At 52.1% G+C, this 15881-nt stretch overlaps 1 protein-coding gene across 3 annotated transcripts in view; it reads left to right on the top strand.

Annotated features, from left to right (window-relative positions):
* The window catches only part of IGSF3 (immunoglobulin superfamily member 3), a 94985-nt gene that overhangs the window by 59372 nt on the left and 19732 nt on the right, over positions 1-15881 (top strand). For 2 of the 3 annotated variants that reach the window (XM_032679318.1, XM_032679317.1), the window contains exons 3-6: positions 1360-1770; positions 2655-3044; positions 4722-5123; positions 8701-9105. In XM_032679318.1, coding sequence (XP_032535209.1) covers positions 1360-1770; positions 2655-3044; positions 4722-5123; positions 8701-9105 — 1608 coding nt within the window. The remainder of the gene's footprint in view (positions 1-1359; positions 1771-2654; positions 3045-4721; positions 5124-8700; positions 9106-15881) is intronic. The other variant, XM_032679319.1, reaches the window with a different exon arrangement.

Below are 15881 nucleotides of genomic sequence, written 5' to 3' on the forward strand. Positions count from 1 at the left end.
GAAAGGTGAGGGGAAGGGAGGGAGTGGGGAATGTGGCCACCGGGACAGAGGCAATAGCCTGTGATGTGAACAGCCTTACAAAGATACTTTCCCTGACAGGGGCAGTAACCTGGGTAGTCAGTATGTGGTAAAAGCAAATCCTCCCATCCAGGCTGGATGTGAGAAGATTTCCCTCTCGTTTACTCCCAACTCATGCCTTTTTTCTTTTCTCTCTTCCGTTTTTGACTTTTCTGCCATAAATAATCCCAGTGGTTGTCTTCACTGCAGCTCATTGCTTTCTGTAGCAGTGCCTGAATGAAACAGATGCAGCTTCTGGCAGCTCAGCTAATTTTGTCAAACCACCCAGTGCTGTCAATGAAACTGAACTGAGATATGTTAATTATATTCCACTGGTACGTGGCAAAACCGTGGGCATTAACAGGCTTGCTAACACTGCCTCGTCTGCAGAGCTGGGGAGAAGGTTTACATTCTTCTTTCTTTCCACATGATGTTTCTTGAGACAGCAAAGTCTAGAAAGGCTTCTTTATAAAAATTAAGTCTTATCATCTGGTGGCAGAAGAGCCTCTTGCTAAAATCAAGCAAGGTCGAGGGGCTGCAATTTTTTTTTTTCATCCTGATTTTGGCAGCTGGACTTCCTTTCCTCTGGTTAATCAACTGGAAAAGTAGCCAGCAGTTTTATTACCAAGTGCCTTGACATAGCTGTGTCCCGGGAGCAGGCATTGGTCAGGATGCAATTGCATTGCTGCCCTCAGAGGAGCCAGTTCCCTCTGAATGCAGAAACCCCTTCGTTTGGCCTGAGGGGGTCATTAAAAGATGAAATGATATAAACAAAGGAGAGGGGAGTTGGATCTCCTGACTTTTTTATGAGGGAAGATTAAAGGGACTAAGTATGTTCAGCTTGGCCCCACCAGTGATGAGGGGCAAAGACCATTCCACGGTTAAGGACAGGCTGAAGGATGTGGGCAAGAGGGGGAGGGTCACAGAGCATGCTGGGGGGGCACATGATGAAGGGGAGGCTGCTCGTGACAAAATGCCTCAATGGGAAGTGGATATATTAAGCTGTGCTGCTCTGTAGCGTGATGGAAAACTGTTCAATTGCTGGGGCCCATCGAGCAGGAATTTGAGCACTGCACTGGAGTACGTGCAGCAGGACGTGGTCTTTCCCAGCTAACGGCTTTGGGGGCGATTCCCCTCTTTTTAGGGGCTAGATGTGAGTTAACAGGGCCTTGCTAATACATAGGGATTAATTGCCACTGTAAAAAGAAACCCCAGCTCTCTTTTAGTGTGTCTGGGCTTTAGACTCAGCCTTTTGGCATTGCTAACTCCGGGGCTGTGTTTCCCTGTCCCCCTTGGCTGCAGTGATCCCCGACTCGCTGCGAGTGACGGCGGTCCCGCAGACACTGAACAAAGTGGAGCACGACTCCCTGGAGCTGAAGTGCGAGGTGTCCAAGAGCACAGCCCAGCACAGCCACGTCTCCATCGCCTGGTACCGGCAGCGGGGCAGCGAGGCGCCCGTGGAGGTCATCTCCCTCAGCCGCGACTTCGTCCTGCGGGCCGGCAGCGCCTACGCCCAGCGACAGGCCACGGGGGACGTTCGCCTGGACAAAGTTGGGGAGACCACCTCAAAGCTCACCATCTACAACCTCCACCCGTCGGATCAGGGAGAGTTTTACTGCGAGGCGGCGGAGTGGATCCAGGACCCGGACGATTCTTGGTACGCCATGACCCGCAAGCGCTCCCAGGGTGCCATCGTCAACGTGCAAGCCACTGGTCAGTGTCTCCTCGGCCTCTTCTCACTGGGCTGGGCGGTGGGAGGAGGTGGAAAAAGGGGCTGTGCCTTTTTAGGTGGCTGGGGTTTGACTTCTTGCTTTGCCATGTGCCCCACTTGCGAGGCTGCTGGCTGGGTGCAAAGGAGGGCCCGAGCACTGCCTGAGGGCACGGTAAATGTCGGCAAAGAGCAATCAGGGAACACCAGGGCAGCAAGGGGGCTTGGGTGGCCTGGGTGTCTCCTGGTGTGGTCAGCCATCTAGGGCTGACACAGAAGCTAAAACATTTGCCTTAAGCACTTGGTGCTAGCACGGACAGCAAGAATTTTGGTGAGTGAAGAGATAAGAGTGACACAGCAGAAAATAAAACTAAAAATTTTCAGCAGGCACTTCTGTATTGCATAAGGTCCGTTTGCAAGTTAAAATCCTTCTAGCCCACAAGAAGGCTAGCTCCTTAGCTCCTGCTAAGGATCTAAAGATCCAGCCGAGCTCTTTCTTCCTCTGTGATATCCCCAAAGGCTCTGCCTCTTGACTCCAGCTGAGCAGGGTGTGATTTAGGACTAGGCTCCAGGTCATGTTCCACAGTGCTGCTGAATGCTGCTGTCACATCAGAGCTGCTCCCAGGAGGAGAAGCTGGAGGGAAGGGTTGTGACTGAGGAAGCCTCAGAGCTCTTTGCTTGCTGGGCAGGAAGCTGCCTCTCTGACAGCAGTGGCCCATCTGGCCTCTCACAGCAAAAGCAAGTCCCTAAACCCTTTCACCTATGGATATGCTTGTCCAGGGGCTGTTGGCCATGGAGGGAGTAGCAAGTTGTAAACACATCACGTGAGGTGTGCTGGCTCTCCTGATGGGCTTTGCTGTGCTGATGCATGAGAGATGTCTCTCCCCAGATAAGGAGTTCAGCGTCCGACTGGAGACGGAGAAGCGGATGTACATCGTGGGGGAGCCGGTGGAGTTCCGCTGCATCCTGGAGGCTCAGAACGTCCCCGACCGCTACTTCTCCATCTCCTGGGCCTTCAACAGCTCCCTCATCGCCAGCCTGGGGCCCAACGCCGTGCCGGTGCTCAACAACGAGTTTGCCCAGCGTGAGGCCCTGGGGCAGCTCAAGGTGGCCAAGGAGAGCGACAACGTTTTCGTGCTGAAGATCTACCGCCTCCGCCTCGAGGACAGCGGCAAGTACAACTGCCGGGTGACCGAGCGGGAGAAGACCGTGACAGGGGACTTCATCGACAAGGAGAGCAAGCGGCCAAAGAACATCCCCATCACTGTCATGCCGCTCAGTAAGTAGAAACGTGCCCATCCCCTCCTGGGGCCTGTGCTGTCCTGGGCAGCCGGCTGGGGAAGCCGCGATGTGCCCAGACAGTGGGGGAGAGGGAGGATCAGAGTTTGCGTGCTGTGGAGGCTTGGAATCCCAACTGGAAGGATTTATTTTTGTTGTTGGGAAGGGCATGGAAAGGAGGGATTGCGTGTCAGGTTCACAGGTGGGGAATCATGCCCCCACCAAGCTGGCAGTTTTGTCCTTGAGCTGAAGGTACATGTGACAGCCTCTGACTTGCTCCTCACACCTCTCTCCTCGCCTTACTCCACAGGGAGCTGGGCGCTCTAAAGTATTCAGCAGGCCTAATCTGGACACTGGCTTGGCCTTGGTTTATCCTAATAATCCTAATCCTGGGTTCCTGCAGGCTGTTCAGTGGCGGCTGTTCAGCTGTCTGGCAAGACAGCTGTACTGGGAGAAACCAGGGTTTGTGTGCTCCTTGAGCCCCAATACTCTTTGCATGGAGCTCTGTACTGGTCACTGTGTGTCAGCCAACTCTGATGAAAACAAGCTGCTGGAGTCTTGCCTGAATGCCTTTTGTGTTTGTCAGACAAACATGATAAATACAGAAATAACAGGATCAAGAGGAGAGGGTCCACTGACTCATTCCTTGTTTTGCTCTCTGAAATTCAGGTAGCCATGGCATGATGAACCATGCACATGTTGCCCAGGCTACCCTGGCAGTGGGCTTTGGCCAAACAGAGGGTAGCTGAAAGAGGATTTTGTGCCATGTTTGTCTCCTATCTCTTAGGTTTGTAAGGAAATGCAGCCCTTTCCTCTAGCTTTTTTTCCCCCTTCCTCATTTCTCCAAGAGAAATTCTATTTCTTTTCTCTCCTACCGATATTTGGTCTCATTTGTTTGGCTTTGAAAATTACTCTAGCTAGAAATCTTGCACTGGACAAGTGTCTAAAATGTAGTGCTTCTATGCACAGCCATCTTTCAGACAGGCTTCATTCTTGCCATTTGATAAATCACCAGCTCTAGGAACAAATGTGATGATTTTTCAAGGGTGCTAAGTGTCCAAAACTCCAACGGAAGACAGCAGGAGTAACCAGCACTCATTATCTCTCAAAAACAGCCATAAAGCCTTACATCTCTGGGAAGCTCAGGATACCAGATATTTTTTTTTTTTAATGTTACCAAACAGTGATAGCTACCAATAGTGTCACTAGCTGTGGGATTTTGGGAGAGCTTCTCCCAAAAGGTGTTACAGGACCGAATGTAGCAAGACGGTGACTGGGGTGACATGAATTGAAAACCCCAGAGAGCTGGAAGCTTTTTTTTTTGGCAGAGCCAGTTGCATGCAGTGCATATTGTAGCAACAGAAATTCCCTCAAGCTTTGCTGAGATCCCGTCCCGGACCTGTGACCAGAAGACACGGCAATGTCTCGTGAGCCGCAGGCTCCCAGCTTTGGCCTACACCTGCTTTGAGTGTGCAAGTCACCAGGAGCAGCTCGCTGCCCACAGGCTGGTTTTGGATGTGGTTAAAACGTGGCATGAGGTTAAAACGTGCCTGGACCCAAATGTGTGGGCAGTCTCCTGCGCCTGGTGGAAAGCGTCTCTGGCCAGCAGCGTCCTTCTTGCAGCCCGAGAAGTGGCGAGTGTGTGTCATCTCCCCTGTGTATGCGTTTCTCTCCTTAGAGACCAGCATCTCCTTGGAGATTATCAACAACGCCAGCAATGTCTTGGAAGGAGAGAGCCTGCGCTTTGGCTGCAACGTGCGCTCGGGCTTCGGGCCCCAGAGCCGCCTCTCCGTCACCTGGCAGCTGGTGGACAAGCTGAACCGGCGCAGCGAAATCGTGCGTCTGGATCGGGAGGGCACCCTGCACCCCGGCCCCTCGTACGCTGAGCGCAGCAGCTACGGGGGCATCCAGGTGGAGCAGGTCCGGCCCGGCTCCTTCACCCTGGAGATCTTCAACAGCGTCAAGGCGGACGAGGGCCACTATGAGTGCCGGGTGGCCGAGTGGACGCGGACGCTGGATGGGGAGTGGCAGATGGTTGGGGAGCGGCACGCGGGCACCCCGGTGTCCATCACTGCTCTGGGTGAGTACTTGAGGCACGGGGGGCCGTGGGGCCGTGCTCCCCCTTGTGCCTGGCTGTCCCACGGAAGGTCACCTGCGAATAACTGGGGCTGCTCTCGGCACGCTTGCCCTTGCTTGGCAGCAGGATGGAGGTGCCCAGCTCCTGGTAGGTTGTGCAAAACGTCTGCGTGCACCGTTGCGTGTGGGGGCAGAGTCTGAGGGGTGGCTGTGGCTGGCAGGAGCAAAGCAGGGGGTGGCTAAGGAGAGGGACAGTGCTTCCAGGGTCCTTCGGAAGGGAGAGGCTTCCAGTCCCATGTCATGTCCCCCCAGCATTGGAGCCGGGCTATGGTCAGTGCAGTGGTGGTGCTCCACTGGCAGCCTGTGGGCATCGAAGCCTCCTTGCCTGCCATGGGTAGACCTTACCTCTGCTCACCAGACCAGGAGAGGAGAATGCTGGGCGTCTGTTGGCCCAGCCATCAGAAATGGTGAGCATCTGTGACAGCACCAGAAACCTTCAGAAAGCCTGAGTCAGGAATGGTCCTCACTGCCTCTGCAAGGAAACACTGAGCTGCTGGTCCAGAACTGCAACGTTGTCCGTGACCAAGGTGAACTAGTGCCTGGAATTATTGCAGCTGGGGCTCTGCTCTGCCGAGGGGCTCCTCCATTTCAAATGCAGTGAAACCACATCAGTTTAGGAGAGGGCAGGTAGGGCAGTAGGGATTTTGAGTGGATGGTGAATTACTTTGGTCCTGCTCTGGCCTTGCTATATTAAGTCCTGGACTAGTTCCCAAAGTGATTTTCAGGAGGCTGAAGAAGGGATGACTGCTTCTATGAGGCCACTGATTTGCAGAATGCTGGGAGCTCTATTAAAAGGTCAAGATAGGATTTTTGGGGATTTTGTGTAGTTTTTTGGTTCTCTGCAGTATTAATCTTAAGCTTTGACAAGATGTATGAGACCAGACTTTAAAGTTGTATTGTATTCTGATTAAAATCTTGCTTTTTTTCCTCCTTTCCTGCCTTTTGCTTTTCACCTTCTTTCAGAGGCTGTTTTGTCTGGAGCTAGAAATCTTTTTTGTATAGATTCCAAAAGCAGGTAGGGATGTTCGTTTGTAAAGAACAACAGGCAAATTCTTATCTGGTTTCAATAGTATCTTCCTCATGAGATCAGCAGCATTTGGCCCTCTACAAGTCCCAAGTATCAGCCCTTCTCTTTACTCTGCCACCTGCAGCAGTGTTGAGATTAAGTACTGAGATTTTAAAATGTGACTTTTTTACTCTTGTTAAAATTTGAGATGCTCAGAATTGCAGAGCAGTTCCAGAAGATGTGATGGAAAGGTCCCTCATCCTCCACTCCTCATCCCAAAGAAATCACCGGCTGTTGAGCATGTTCTGTCAAGTCCTAAGAAGTTCCTAGGTCCCTTTCTATAACTAGGAAAGCTAAAGTAGCTCGTAAAATATGATAGAGAAACTGCCGAGTATTGTTTCGTTGTTACTGAATCCGATATTTTTTGTTAAGCATACTGTTTTTGAAATGTCTTGAGATACTCAAATGGAAGGTGCTAAGAAAGAGCAGGAGAGGTTTATGGCTTCAGAAATTGCTAGTTAAAAAAAAAAATGCAGTAAATTCAGTGACACATTTCAAGTTAAGGACTAATTGTTTGCCAGTCTGCCAGGGTAAGAAACTCTTTAGCTGAACCAGCACAGATGCTGTTCAAACCCATAAATCTGTCTACAGGGTGGCTCAGAAGCAATAGCCAGAAGAGAGATGTGCTGTCGGATGAGAGTAGATGTCCCTGAACTTTTGAGGATCTGGAGTGCATGGCAGGGCCTTCAGTCCCTGGCTAGCCACAGAAGGAGGGGACAGGAGACTGCTGTATTCTAGTAGTAGGGAGGTTTTACAGAAAATCTCCCCACTTTTATGCGTCGCTTCTCTCTCTCCTTTTGTACCAGCTCCCAAAAGAAGAAGGCCCTTTGCCTGTTAACCTAAGAGCTGTGACTGTGTTGGTGGAATTGAGGTCCTGAGAAACACACCTGGCTTTCACACAGCAGTTGTGTGAAAGTCTCTCCATGAAGCTTCCTTGCCCAGGCCAGCTGGTGACTACACTTGTCGAAGTCAGCTGGTCTTGGTGAAATTAGGTTGGCTTTCTGGGGCCATCGCTGGCTCCATGGCACTCTGATCTGGGCCTGGTAACACACGTGCTGGGGCAGGAGAGTCTGAAAGTAAGGGCTTACGTGGGCATGAGACAGAGCAGTCCTGCAGGGGAGACAGCCTGGGTCTCACTCTCCTCTCCTGGGGGATCACTGAACATGTTGCGAGAGGTTTTAATCCCGAAGATTGACCTGTTTTCTCAGTAATTACATGTCCTGGAGCTCTGGCACGGTGACGCCCTGGGGTTGCAGAGGCACTTGCTGAAAGTGTGCAGATACTGCACGTGCTGATCAGAAAATGTTCCTGTTCCTACTGGGCACTGTCTGGGGTCTCCCCAAGCAGCAGAGGCTGTGCTGGGGGCTGGCATGGTCAGCAGGGAGAGGGAGGAGAACTGTCAGCCTGTGTGGGACACCCCACAGACCTTCCCAGGAACGGGGGCACTTCTTGGGGATGTTGGCAGAAGAAAACAAGGTCGCTGCTAAGTCTGCTGGCTACACTGAAGTGATTGGAAGAGAAGAAAATATTTCTCTCTGCAGCTTGGCACAATTGAGCAATGGAAATATTCTGACCCAAAATGTAAGCCTGACTGGCTTGCAGTTGACTAACTGGGAAGATGTTATCTTCAAATTACTAAAGGACTGCTGATTTAAACTCCCCAAAACAAACAAAGTGCTGGGGGTAGACAAGTCAAAGTGTATTGACTGGCCTGCAGAGTGGCAGACATGCGAGGATAACTGCATAAAGCCGTCCTGGAGCCGTGATCTGGAAGAGAACAAAAGCCGTGCTGTGGGAAGAACAGGAGCAACCAGCTTCTCTTTCATTTCCCTCCATCCTGGGGTTTTGTAACCACTGCCACCTCTAAGATGCATGAATGAAGGCTGCTGCTTCTTGCTTTCCTCATTTTTCATTCATCTGCATCAACCAGCCGCCCACCTGGGGTGGGGGACGGGGCGGGACCCCCTGCCCAAGAGGTGGATGTGAATCACGGGGTCTGAGAGCAGCCAGGCTGGTGCTGGGTAATCCCTCTGTCAGGTGCTGCTCCCTTGCCTCCGTGCTGCTGCGTTTCCGTACGGAGCTTCAGCACCCTGCAGAGGCTGGCTGGCCGCCCTTGGGTCTCGGGGGATCCCACTGCTCTGGGTAGAAATCGAGCACAGTCCTCCTAACGCTGCAGCCAATGCTCAGGCAGGCAGTCACTGCTGGTCAGGCAGTCACTGCTGGTCAGGCAGTCACTGCTGGTCAGGCAGTCACCACTATGCAGGCACTTCAGTGTGTTTTCACCGCCGCTTTTCATGCCACTTCGTACTTGCACACGAGAAGCCAACACAGCACAAGCATGGGCGGCTGGTTATTCCAGGCCTTCAGCTGGGTGACCACGCTCTAGCTTTTGCATGCTAACAGCAGGGCCGAACCAGGCAGGCGTCTCTCAAAGCCCCTCTCTCTCTCCCCGCAGAGGCCGGCTTTGCCGTCACAGCCATCTCCCGCACCCCCGGCGTCACCTACAACGAGTCCTTCGACCTCCAGTGCATCATCAAGCCCCACTACCCGTCCTGGGTGCCGGTGTCGGTGACGTGGCGTTTCCAGCCGGCGGGCAGCACCGAGTTCCACGACCTGGTGACCTTCACGCGCGACGGCGGGGTGCAGTGGGGCGACAGGTACGCGGGTTTCCGGACCCGCACCGCCATCGAGAAGGCCGAGTCCTCCAACAACGTGCGCCTGAGCATCAGCCGGGCCAGCGACACGGAGGCCGGCAAGTACCAGTGTGTGGCTGAGCTCTGGAGGAAGAACTACAACAGCAGCTGGACGAGGCTGGCGGACAGGACCTCCAACCTGCTGGAAATCAGGGTCCTGCGGCCAGGTGAGTGCCAGGAGGGCATGAGGAGGGCTGGGGAGGCTGTTGCTGTTGTGGGGATAGGGCATATGCCAGGGCTTGGTCTCTCTTGAGTCAGGACTGCTCTTGTGGCTGTGACTGACGTCTCACACTTGTGGTTGGCTCAGGTGGAACTGCCCATCTCTTCAGCCACAGATATGCTGAAGTTCCTTTATCCATCTCTGGATGGGGAACTGGATCCTCTCCTTGCCTCTTGTATGCTCTTTATAGGGTTTTCTTCTGGGAAGGGAGGTGGCTGAAGCTCAGTCCAGTCTCTGGACTGTTCTTGTGAGACAGAGGTGGTTTTCAGGTTGCCGCCTCCATTCATCAGGGCAGACCAACCTAGGAAAGAGAGGAGAGGAACAGGACAAGGAGGATCAAAGAAGACAGACGTTGTCACCAAAGCCTGCCCGTGCACATGCACCATAAGTGAGGTGCTGCAGCTTTCAGTCTGCTGGGGGCACCTTCAAAAGCAGATGGTGGTCAAAGAGCCTGACTTTCATCCCCACCAGAAATTGAACCCTTTTGGCTGTAAGTCACCAGGGCCATGGGTGCCCACACAGAGTGTGCAAGAGCTGAGCAACAAACACCTAGTGTGGCAGGGAGAGTCAGAAAACCTACAAGGTGCTTATGCTCCCTGTACAGCCAGTGGAGAGAGTGAGGTGCCTTGTGTAGGCCTTGTCAGTGGTATTTTGGTGGTGCCTGTATTGTGCATGAAGAGTGCAAAGATATGTGGTCACAGGGTAGCTCTGGGCCATCACTGAGCTGAACAGTTTATTGCTGTCTTGGCCTATTGATGGAGTTGATGTTTGGAGTGAGGCTTTTAACACCTTCAAGACTGTTGGCTCAGGTCCTTGCTGCGTTTTAGTCCTCCTTTTGTGTTCCTGTGCAAAAGGACTCCTTGGTGTAGGGTCTCTCTTCTAGCTTGAGCTTTGTGTTTTTCCCATCAGTATCCCTTTCCACACTCTCCTCCACCTTCCCCAACCCTTAGCATGTCTTTAGAAAACTCAGGGTTTGCTGTGAGCTCCAGGCACCTCATGAGCTCGCCATCATCCTTCTTCCCTCTCTCTTCCTCGCCTTCATCTCCAGGTTAATCTTCTCCATTTATCTTGATTATCCTACCTTGTAATACATGTTTTACTGCTTGCAAGGTCAAGTTGGTGATGTTCATCATTTTAGCTTATTTCCCTAGGAAACAGTGTTGAATGGATATGATCCCTGGAGTAATATGCTTCTTCACAGCCCTTGTGTAAGACAGAAAGAGAAATCTTTGATAACAGCTTCCAGAAGAGAGCCTGTGTGTCACAGCTCAGGGTGGCAAGCAGGACATTTAAACTGTGCTCTGGCAGCCAGTTTTTCTTTACTGGAGCAGTAGCCATCAAGTGATGCCTTAACAGAACAAGTCATCTAGGTCTCCATGGTTTTTACTTTCCCTGTCTCCCAGCTGCTCAACAAACTACTGCAACACAAATCTCAGCTGTCAGTTCAATGAGCCTTGCATAATGTTTGAGGCTTTATGGCTCACAAGTGGGGATGGAAGAGAAGAGGGACTCCTCAGAGCGTTCCCAGCACTGTGGTTGCACTCCCTGTGTTTTGTTTCCGTGTCCCAGGCAGTCTCTGAGAGCGGATGGTTGATGTTCCACATGAATGCAGTTTTGGCAGTCCTACCAGTGACTGCTCTGGTTCTCTCCGGTTTTGCAGGCTGCAGAAGGTTGTGTTGTGTCATTGCCAGGTGTTTGCCTGGATAATCTCCGGAGAGGATCCAGGATGATGTGGGAGATGCCTTCCTCAGACAGTTCTGAATGAACGTCCTAGAGCCCCCACAGTCAAACCTGTGCTGATGAAGGGGGTGCTGGTTTTCAGATTGGTATCCAGGGCTTCTTCAGAAGCGGTCATTCAGGACACCTGAACGACTGAGCACCTGAGAGCACTGTCTGTGCCTGTACATCCACCTTAATCTGAGATAACCCCAGGCTGCTATTTGGTGTCTTGGTCCTAGCTTTCTCCTTTCCCTTGCCATTACCCCTGGGTTTCTGCCTTGACCTATATGCCAGTAAGCTTGGGGTGAGCTATCTCCGCTCCTGATCCACTGAGGGACACTGTAAAGAAGGCTTGTCTGGGGGTCTTTTGGCAGATGAAGCCAGAGTGCGTTTCCAGATGTTGGGATTCTAGTTTCCTCTTAAACCCCTGCTCCCTATTTGTCAGTGTGACCTTTCTATTTGACAGGTTCCAGGTGCAGACGTGGCAATCAATATATGTCAGCCTTTAAAGTGTGTTCAGGTGAGAAAGGTAAAATAGTGCCTGCCTTATTGCTTCATTAATCTCCTTGCTCTGTGAAATCCCACATCCTCGAGGAATAGGTTGCTGGAGCTTCTTCTGGAAAGTTGGTTTGCCATTTCAATGCCCAGGCTGTCTCTCCCTGGCACTCTTGCAGTGGGTAGTGTTTCTAGATTTCATCCATGCTGAGTGATAACTGCAGAGTTGGCAGTGCTGGTTTTAAATTTCATGTATTAATGTGGGTGCAGAGTAATTTCACCAATAGGCCCACAGGTAATGCTGAGGGAATGTCAGCACCTTGAAACAATCCAGTCCTTTCCTGGTCCCAGGAAGAAATCAGCAGTGTGTGAGAAACGAAGCACGTAGATCTTGAAGGAGGGAGGGAATAAGGGGGGGTAATGGCAGCACTAACACAACTCTGAATACAAGGTCTGTAGGCAGGATGGCACAAGTGTCTTGCATGACAACTGGCCACATTTAGCCTTTGAGTGTGACATTCCTGACCCTTTGGGCATGAAGCTGTTCTAAGGACTGGCATTGTGAGGAAAGGCCCTGTAAAGAGTGCTGGCTGTATGTGTGAGAGCTTATAGAGAATTTTGGTATCGTGAAAACTCACCAGCAGCAGCGATGGCATCTGAAGCTCCCTTTCATGGCCTGCTCCTCAGTGTCACACAAGCCTGCACGCCTTGGGCTGCAAAGTAGAGGGAGGGTTGTGCACAGGTGGGGGCACAGGCCCAGGTAACTTGTGTGTGCTTTTCAGGGACAGACCCCTGCGCTGCTTTAGGGCGAGTGCTGGGTTTTAACTTCTGTGGGCTGGGGCAGAAATCCAGCCTGGTGTGAGGGTCTGTTGGACATGATTGTGGACCTGGCTGGCTAGATTGCCTGTGGCTGTTTGATGTCCTTCCAGTGCTTTCCTTTTGACTTCCATCTCTCAAGCTGCCTGTTGTTTCTTTCTTGGTGAGCTCATGTTGCAGCAGGGGGGAAGGAACAATAAAAGCACGTCTAGGTTCACGCCAGCTGCTTTCCCGAAACCAAAGCTGGCAGGAGACCATGCACAGGAGCACGGGCTGAACTTGGAGTGAGCCCTAAGGGCAGGGGTGGAGATTTCTCCCCTCCTGCATCCTCGTGTTTGGGGCTCCCCTTCTGCTGCGGTATCTGGCCTGCCTCTGTAAACCTGGTTCTTTCATCAGGGATAGTGGAGGCCACCATCCCTGTCCCCGGAGGGTTCACCACCATTTTCCCTTCTGGAGACATTGCCTTGCCTCTTTCCAGGTAGAGAAGAGCATCCACCATGCAAGCTTTACCAGGCTGATCTGCAAGAGATCTGTCAGGATAGCTGTGTCCTGTCTGTGGAGGGGACAGGAGAGGTGACTCCCTGGCACTTACAGGTCTCTTGGGGTTTAGGGGAAACAGAGGTACAGGTGGTTCCTGTTGAATGCATGTGACCCTGGAATCACTTGGGTTCAGGCTGAGCTCTCAGTGCTCTTCTTGCTGTTCTCTGCCCCCTTCCTCAAGCAGCATGGGGGGAAAACAGTACTTGGGCTCTGTCTGGGTCCTGCCTGAGGGAGGAAGGTGGTAGATAGATGAATATGGGTCTAGAGGAGACCTCAAGGCTGTCAGGTGGGCTCTGTTCCCATCTCCTCCTTGGATCTTGCTTCTCCCTGCCAGGTTTTCCGGGATGGAGTGGCTGAGACAGCAGGTGCTGTCTGGGAGCAGTGCGTGTCCCTGTGGTCTGCAGGGCTCAGACAAGGGCAGCAGACAGTCTCTGGCAGCACAGTGCACAACGGGGGCTGTGCTGCAATCTGGCCAGGCCAGGGTGTCTGGGTAGGGCTCTCTTTTGGCAAGGAGGCTTCAGCAGATTTGTGCTGGTTTATTAAATTGTCACTGTCCTCATGTGCATTACCACACTTGCCATTCCCTGCAGCACAAGTGAGGGGGTGACTCGGCAGAACTTTGAGAGGGACTGGGGTCTGAGCACTGGGGAGTCTCTGTGGCAACAGCAGAATGAAAAAGCAGGGCTTTCACACAAGCAGGGGGTTGTGGCAACACCTCAGAGCACCTTCTCCTCCCTTTCATCCTCAGGCCCAGACCTCAGCACACCCACCTCCCCATGCATCTTCCCATCCCTCCATCCCTGCGTTGTCCCTCGTCCAGTTCCTTTGTGACTAATCCTGGATCGGGCGCACAGGGAGAAGCTGCAATCGCCTCTATAAATCTGTCCTCTTGCTGCTGGGTTTTTGACAGTAATGAACATGGGAGGAGGGATGGGGAGGGATGGCAGGGGATGATAACTGAGCAGACGCCAGGGGTGCTGGGCTCCTCGCTGCTTTTTTGCAAGCCTGTCTACAGCAGATTGATTGACCTGGGAGCCATCAAGCAAATAAGGCAGTCATGCTCTTCATTAGAGCATTAATTAGCTTCCAGGGGCTCTCCAGGGGCCGCTTCTTAAAGTTTGGTTTATTAGGAGCTGTCAAGTTGAAAACATCATGAAGGGGGAGGGCAGAGGCTCGTCAAGCTGGCCTTGGAGAAGGTGGCGGTGGCTTCTGCCTGCACCTTGCTTTGAGGGTGGAGTGAGCCAGAGCTGTGCTTCCTCTGAAACCCTGCACTCAGGTGAGTGCAGAGTGCTCTGCCACTCTCCTGCTGTCCACAAGAAACAGCAGGGGCTGGCTGTGCTGAGCTAGCAATGTCCAGAGAAACTGAACAAGCAGAGAGTGGAGGACCCTTACCTCTTCCTCCAAGCCCATCCCAGGCAGCCAGAGAGACTGTTCAGTACTGCACTCTTCCTTCTCTCTGAAGACCAAGAAGACTCTTCTTGGTCTTACCAGCGAGCAACCAAGCAGGGGGTTGTTGTGACTGTGCAGAATGGGGATGCTGGGAGGAAGAGGAGGAGACAAGGCAGAGGAGAACTGGACAAGGAGACTGCTTTATGGCACACTTAATGGTGGGAGAGGAGTCTCGACTTTCAAACAATTACCAAGACACTTGTGGAGTATAAGGAGAGGCTTTTTCTAACAGATGAAAATCAGATATTACCATTATTGCCTCTCTTCTGTTTAATTTCTTAGTGAATTTCTTAATATCTGTGTGTGAGGAATCCCCTGATGGATAGATGTGAAAGATACCTTTTCTATGATGGGTGGCCAGTGGGGTACTGACCAGACTCCAGAGTGGAGGCTCAAACAAGTGTTTTCAAGGGCCACAAAGTGCCTTCTTAAAAACCTGACACTTCTTGCTTCTGGCAGCATCCAGCAATAAAGTTAAACAAGGAAAGTTAATGAGCTGGAAACTTCCTTACAGAAATGAAGTCTGGAAACTTAAGTTTGCTGCTTGCTTGATCCCAGAGTGGTTTTTCTCTGCAGAATAGCACTGCTTCCCTGCTTTACAGCCGCCTGCTCCATCTGGCAAATAGTTGTGCTCCTGCTTGAGTGATGAAGGAGTTTGAGAAGTGCTCAGGAGGGATGTTCATCAGCAGCTGGGACTGTGGTGCAGAGCAGTTTCCTCTTCCCAGTGTGCTCAGGGATTTGTTCCTTTTCCTTCATTGCCAGTGGGGTCAGACCTGCTGTTCTGCCTTTTCTGTCAGCTTCCAGCGCACTGAACACATAAAATGTAGGGGCACAGAGTTGCATGACCCAGGGCTGTCCCCTTGCATAGACCTGCATTAGTGACCCAGTTGGAGCCTGTTTTCTTTTCCAGGTAGCAGAGGTGGGTTTGATTCTTCCACCTCATACCTCTGGTAGTCTCCTACCCGCTGCCCATTTGCTCTGGGGAGCTCTGTCCCCACACTTGCCAGGCCCTCCGGGACAGATTTCCCACTTAAATTTGCTGTAATCTCCTTGGCACAATTGCTTATCCCAGGCCAGCACCCCGGGGTGCTGTTTCTCCACACTGGGCCATCACACCCTGCTCCAGACATCTCCACTCTCTCATGTACCATCACTGTCACACACACCTGAGAACCTCCTCTTCTCACTGCCACTGTGGGGTTTACCTGGAGGTGACTGATCCATGTGAGGATGGTGTCAGCCCTGGTGTCAGCAGAGCTGAAGTACCCAGAGAAAATGCCATCTTGACCCCACAGAAAAGATGCCACATCAAAAGGAGTCCATCAGTGCAAGCTGCAGGGGAGGGGGCTGGTGCTGGACGTGCTGCTGCGTTCCCAACCTGTGCTGGGGATGGTGACACTGGCCTTGTGGGGTCAGAGCTATGACTGACCATCCCCTGCCTTTGGTTTTCCATCTGGGAGCAGTGATACGTGGCTCCTCTGCAGGTTTACCTGTGAAGTGTTTCTGTCAGAGCCAAGAGTGTTGAGCTGATTGCAGTTGGTTACATTCAGGGTTTTCCTTGGGGCTTCAGCATGAAAAATACACCCAAGGCTGTGACCTGAGAAGTTGAACTTTTAATGTATGAAGCATCTTGGATGCATTTCACAAGAGTGTGTGAAGGCATCCTTGCACCTGGTGGGACCCTAACCCGACTCGGTGTACTCT

This window comes from Chiroxiphia lanceolata, chromosome 2, assembly GCF_009829145.1.
Source record: "Chiroxiphia lanceolata isolate bChiLan1 chromosome 2, bChiLan1.pri, whole genome shotgun sequence".
NCBI lineage: Eukaryota > Metazoa > Chordata > Aves > Passeriformes > Pipridae > Chiroxiphia > Chiroxiphia lanceolata.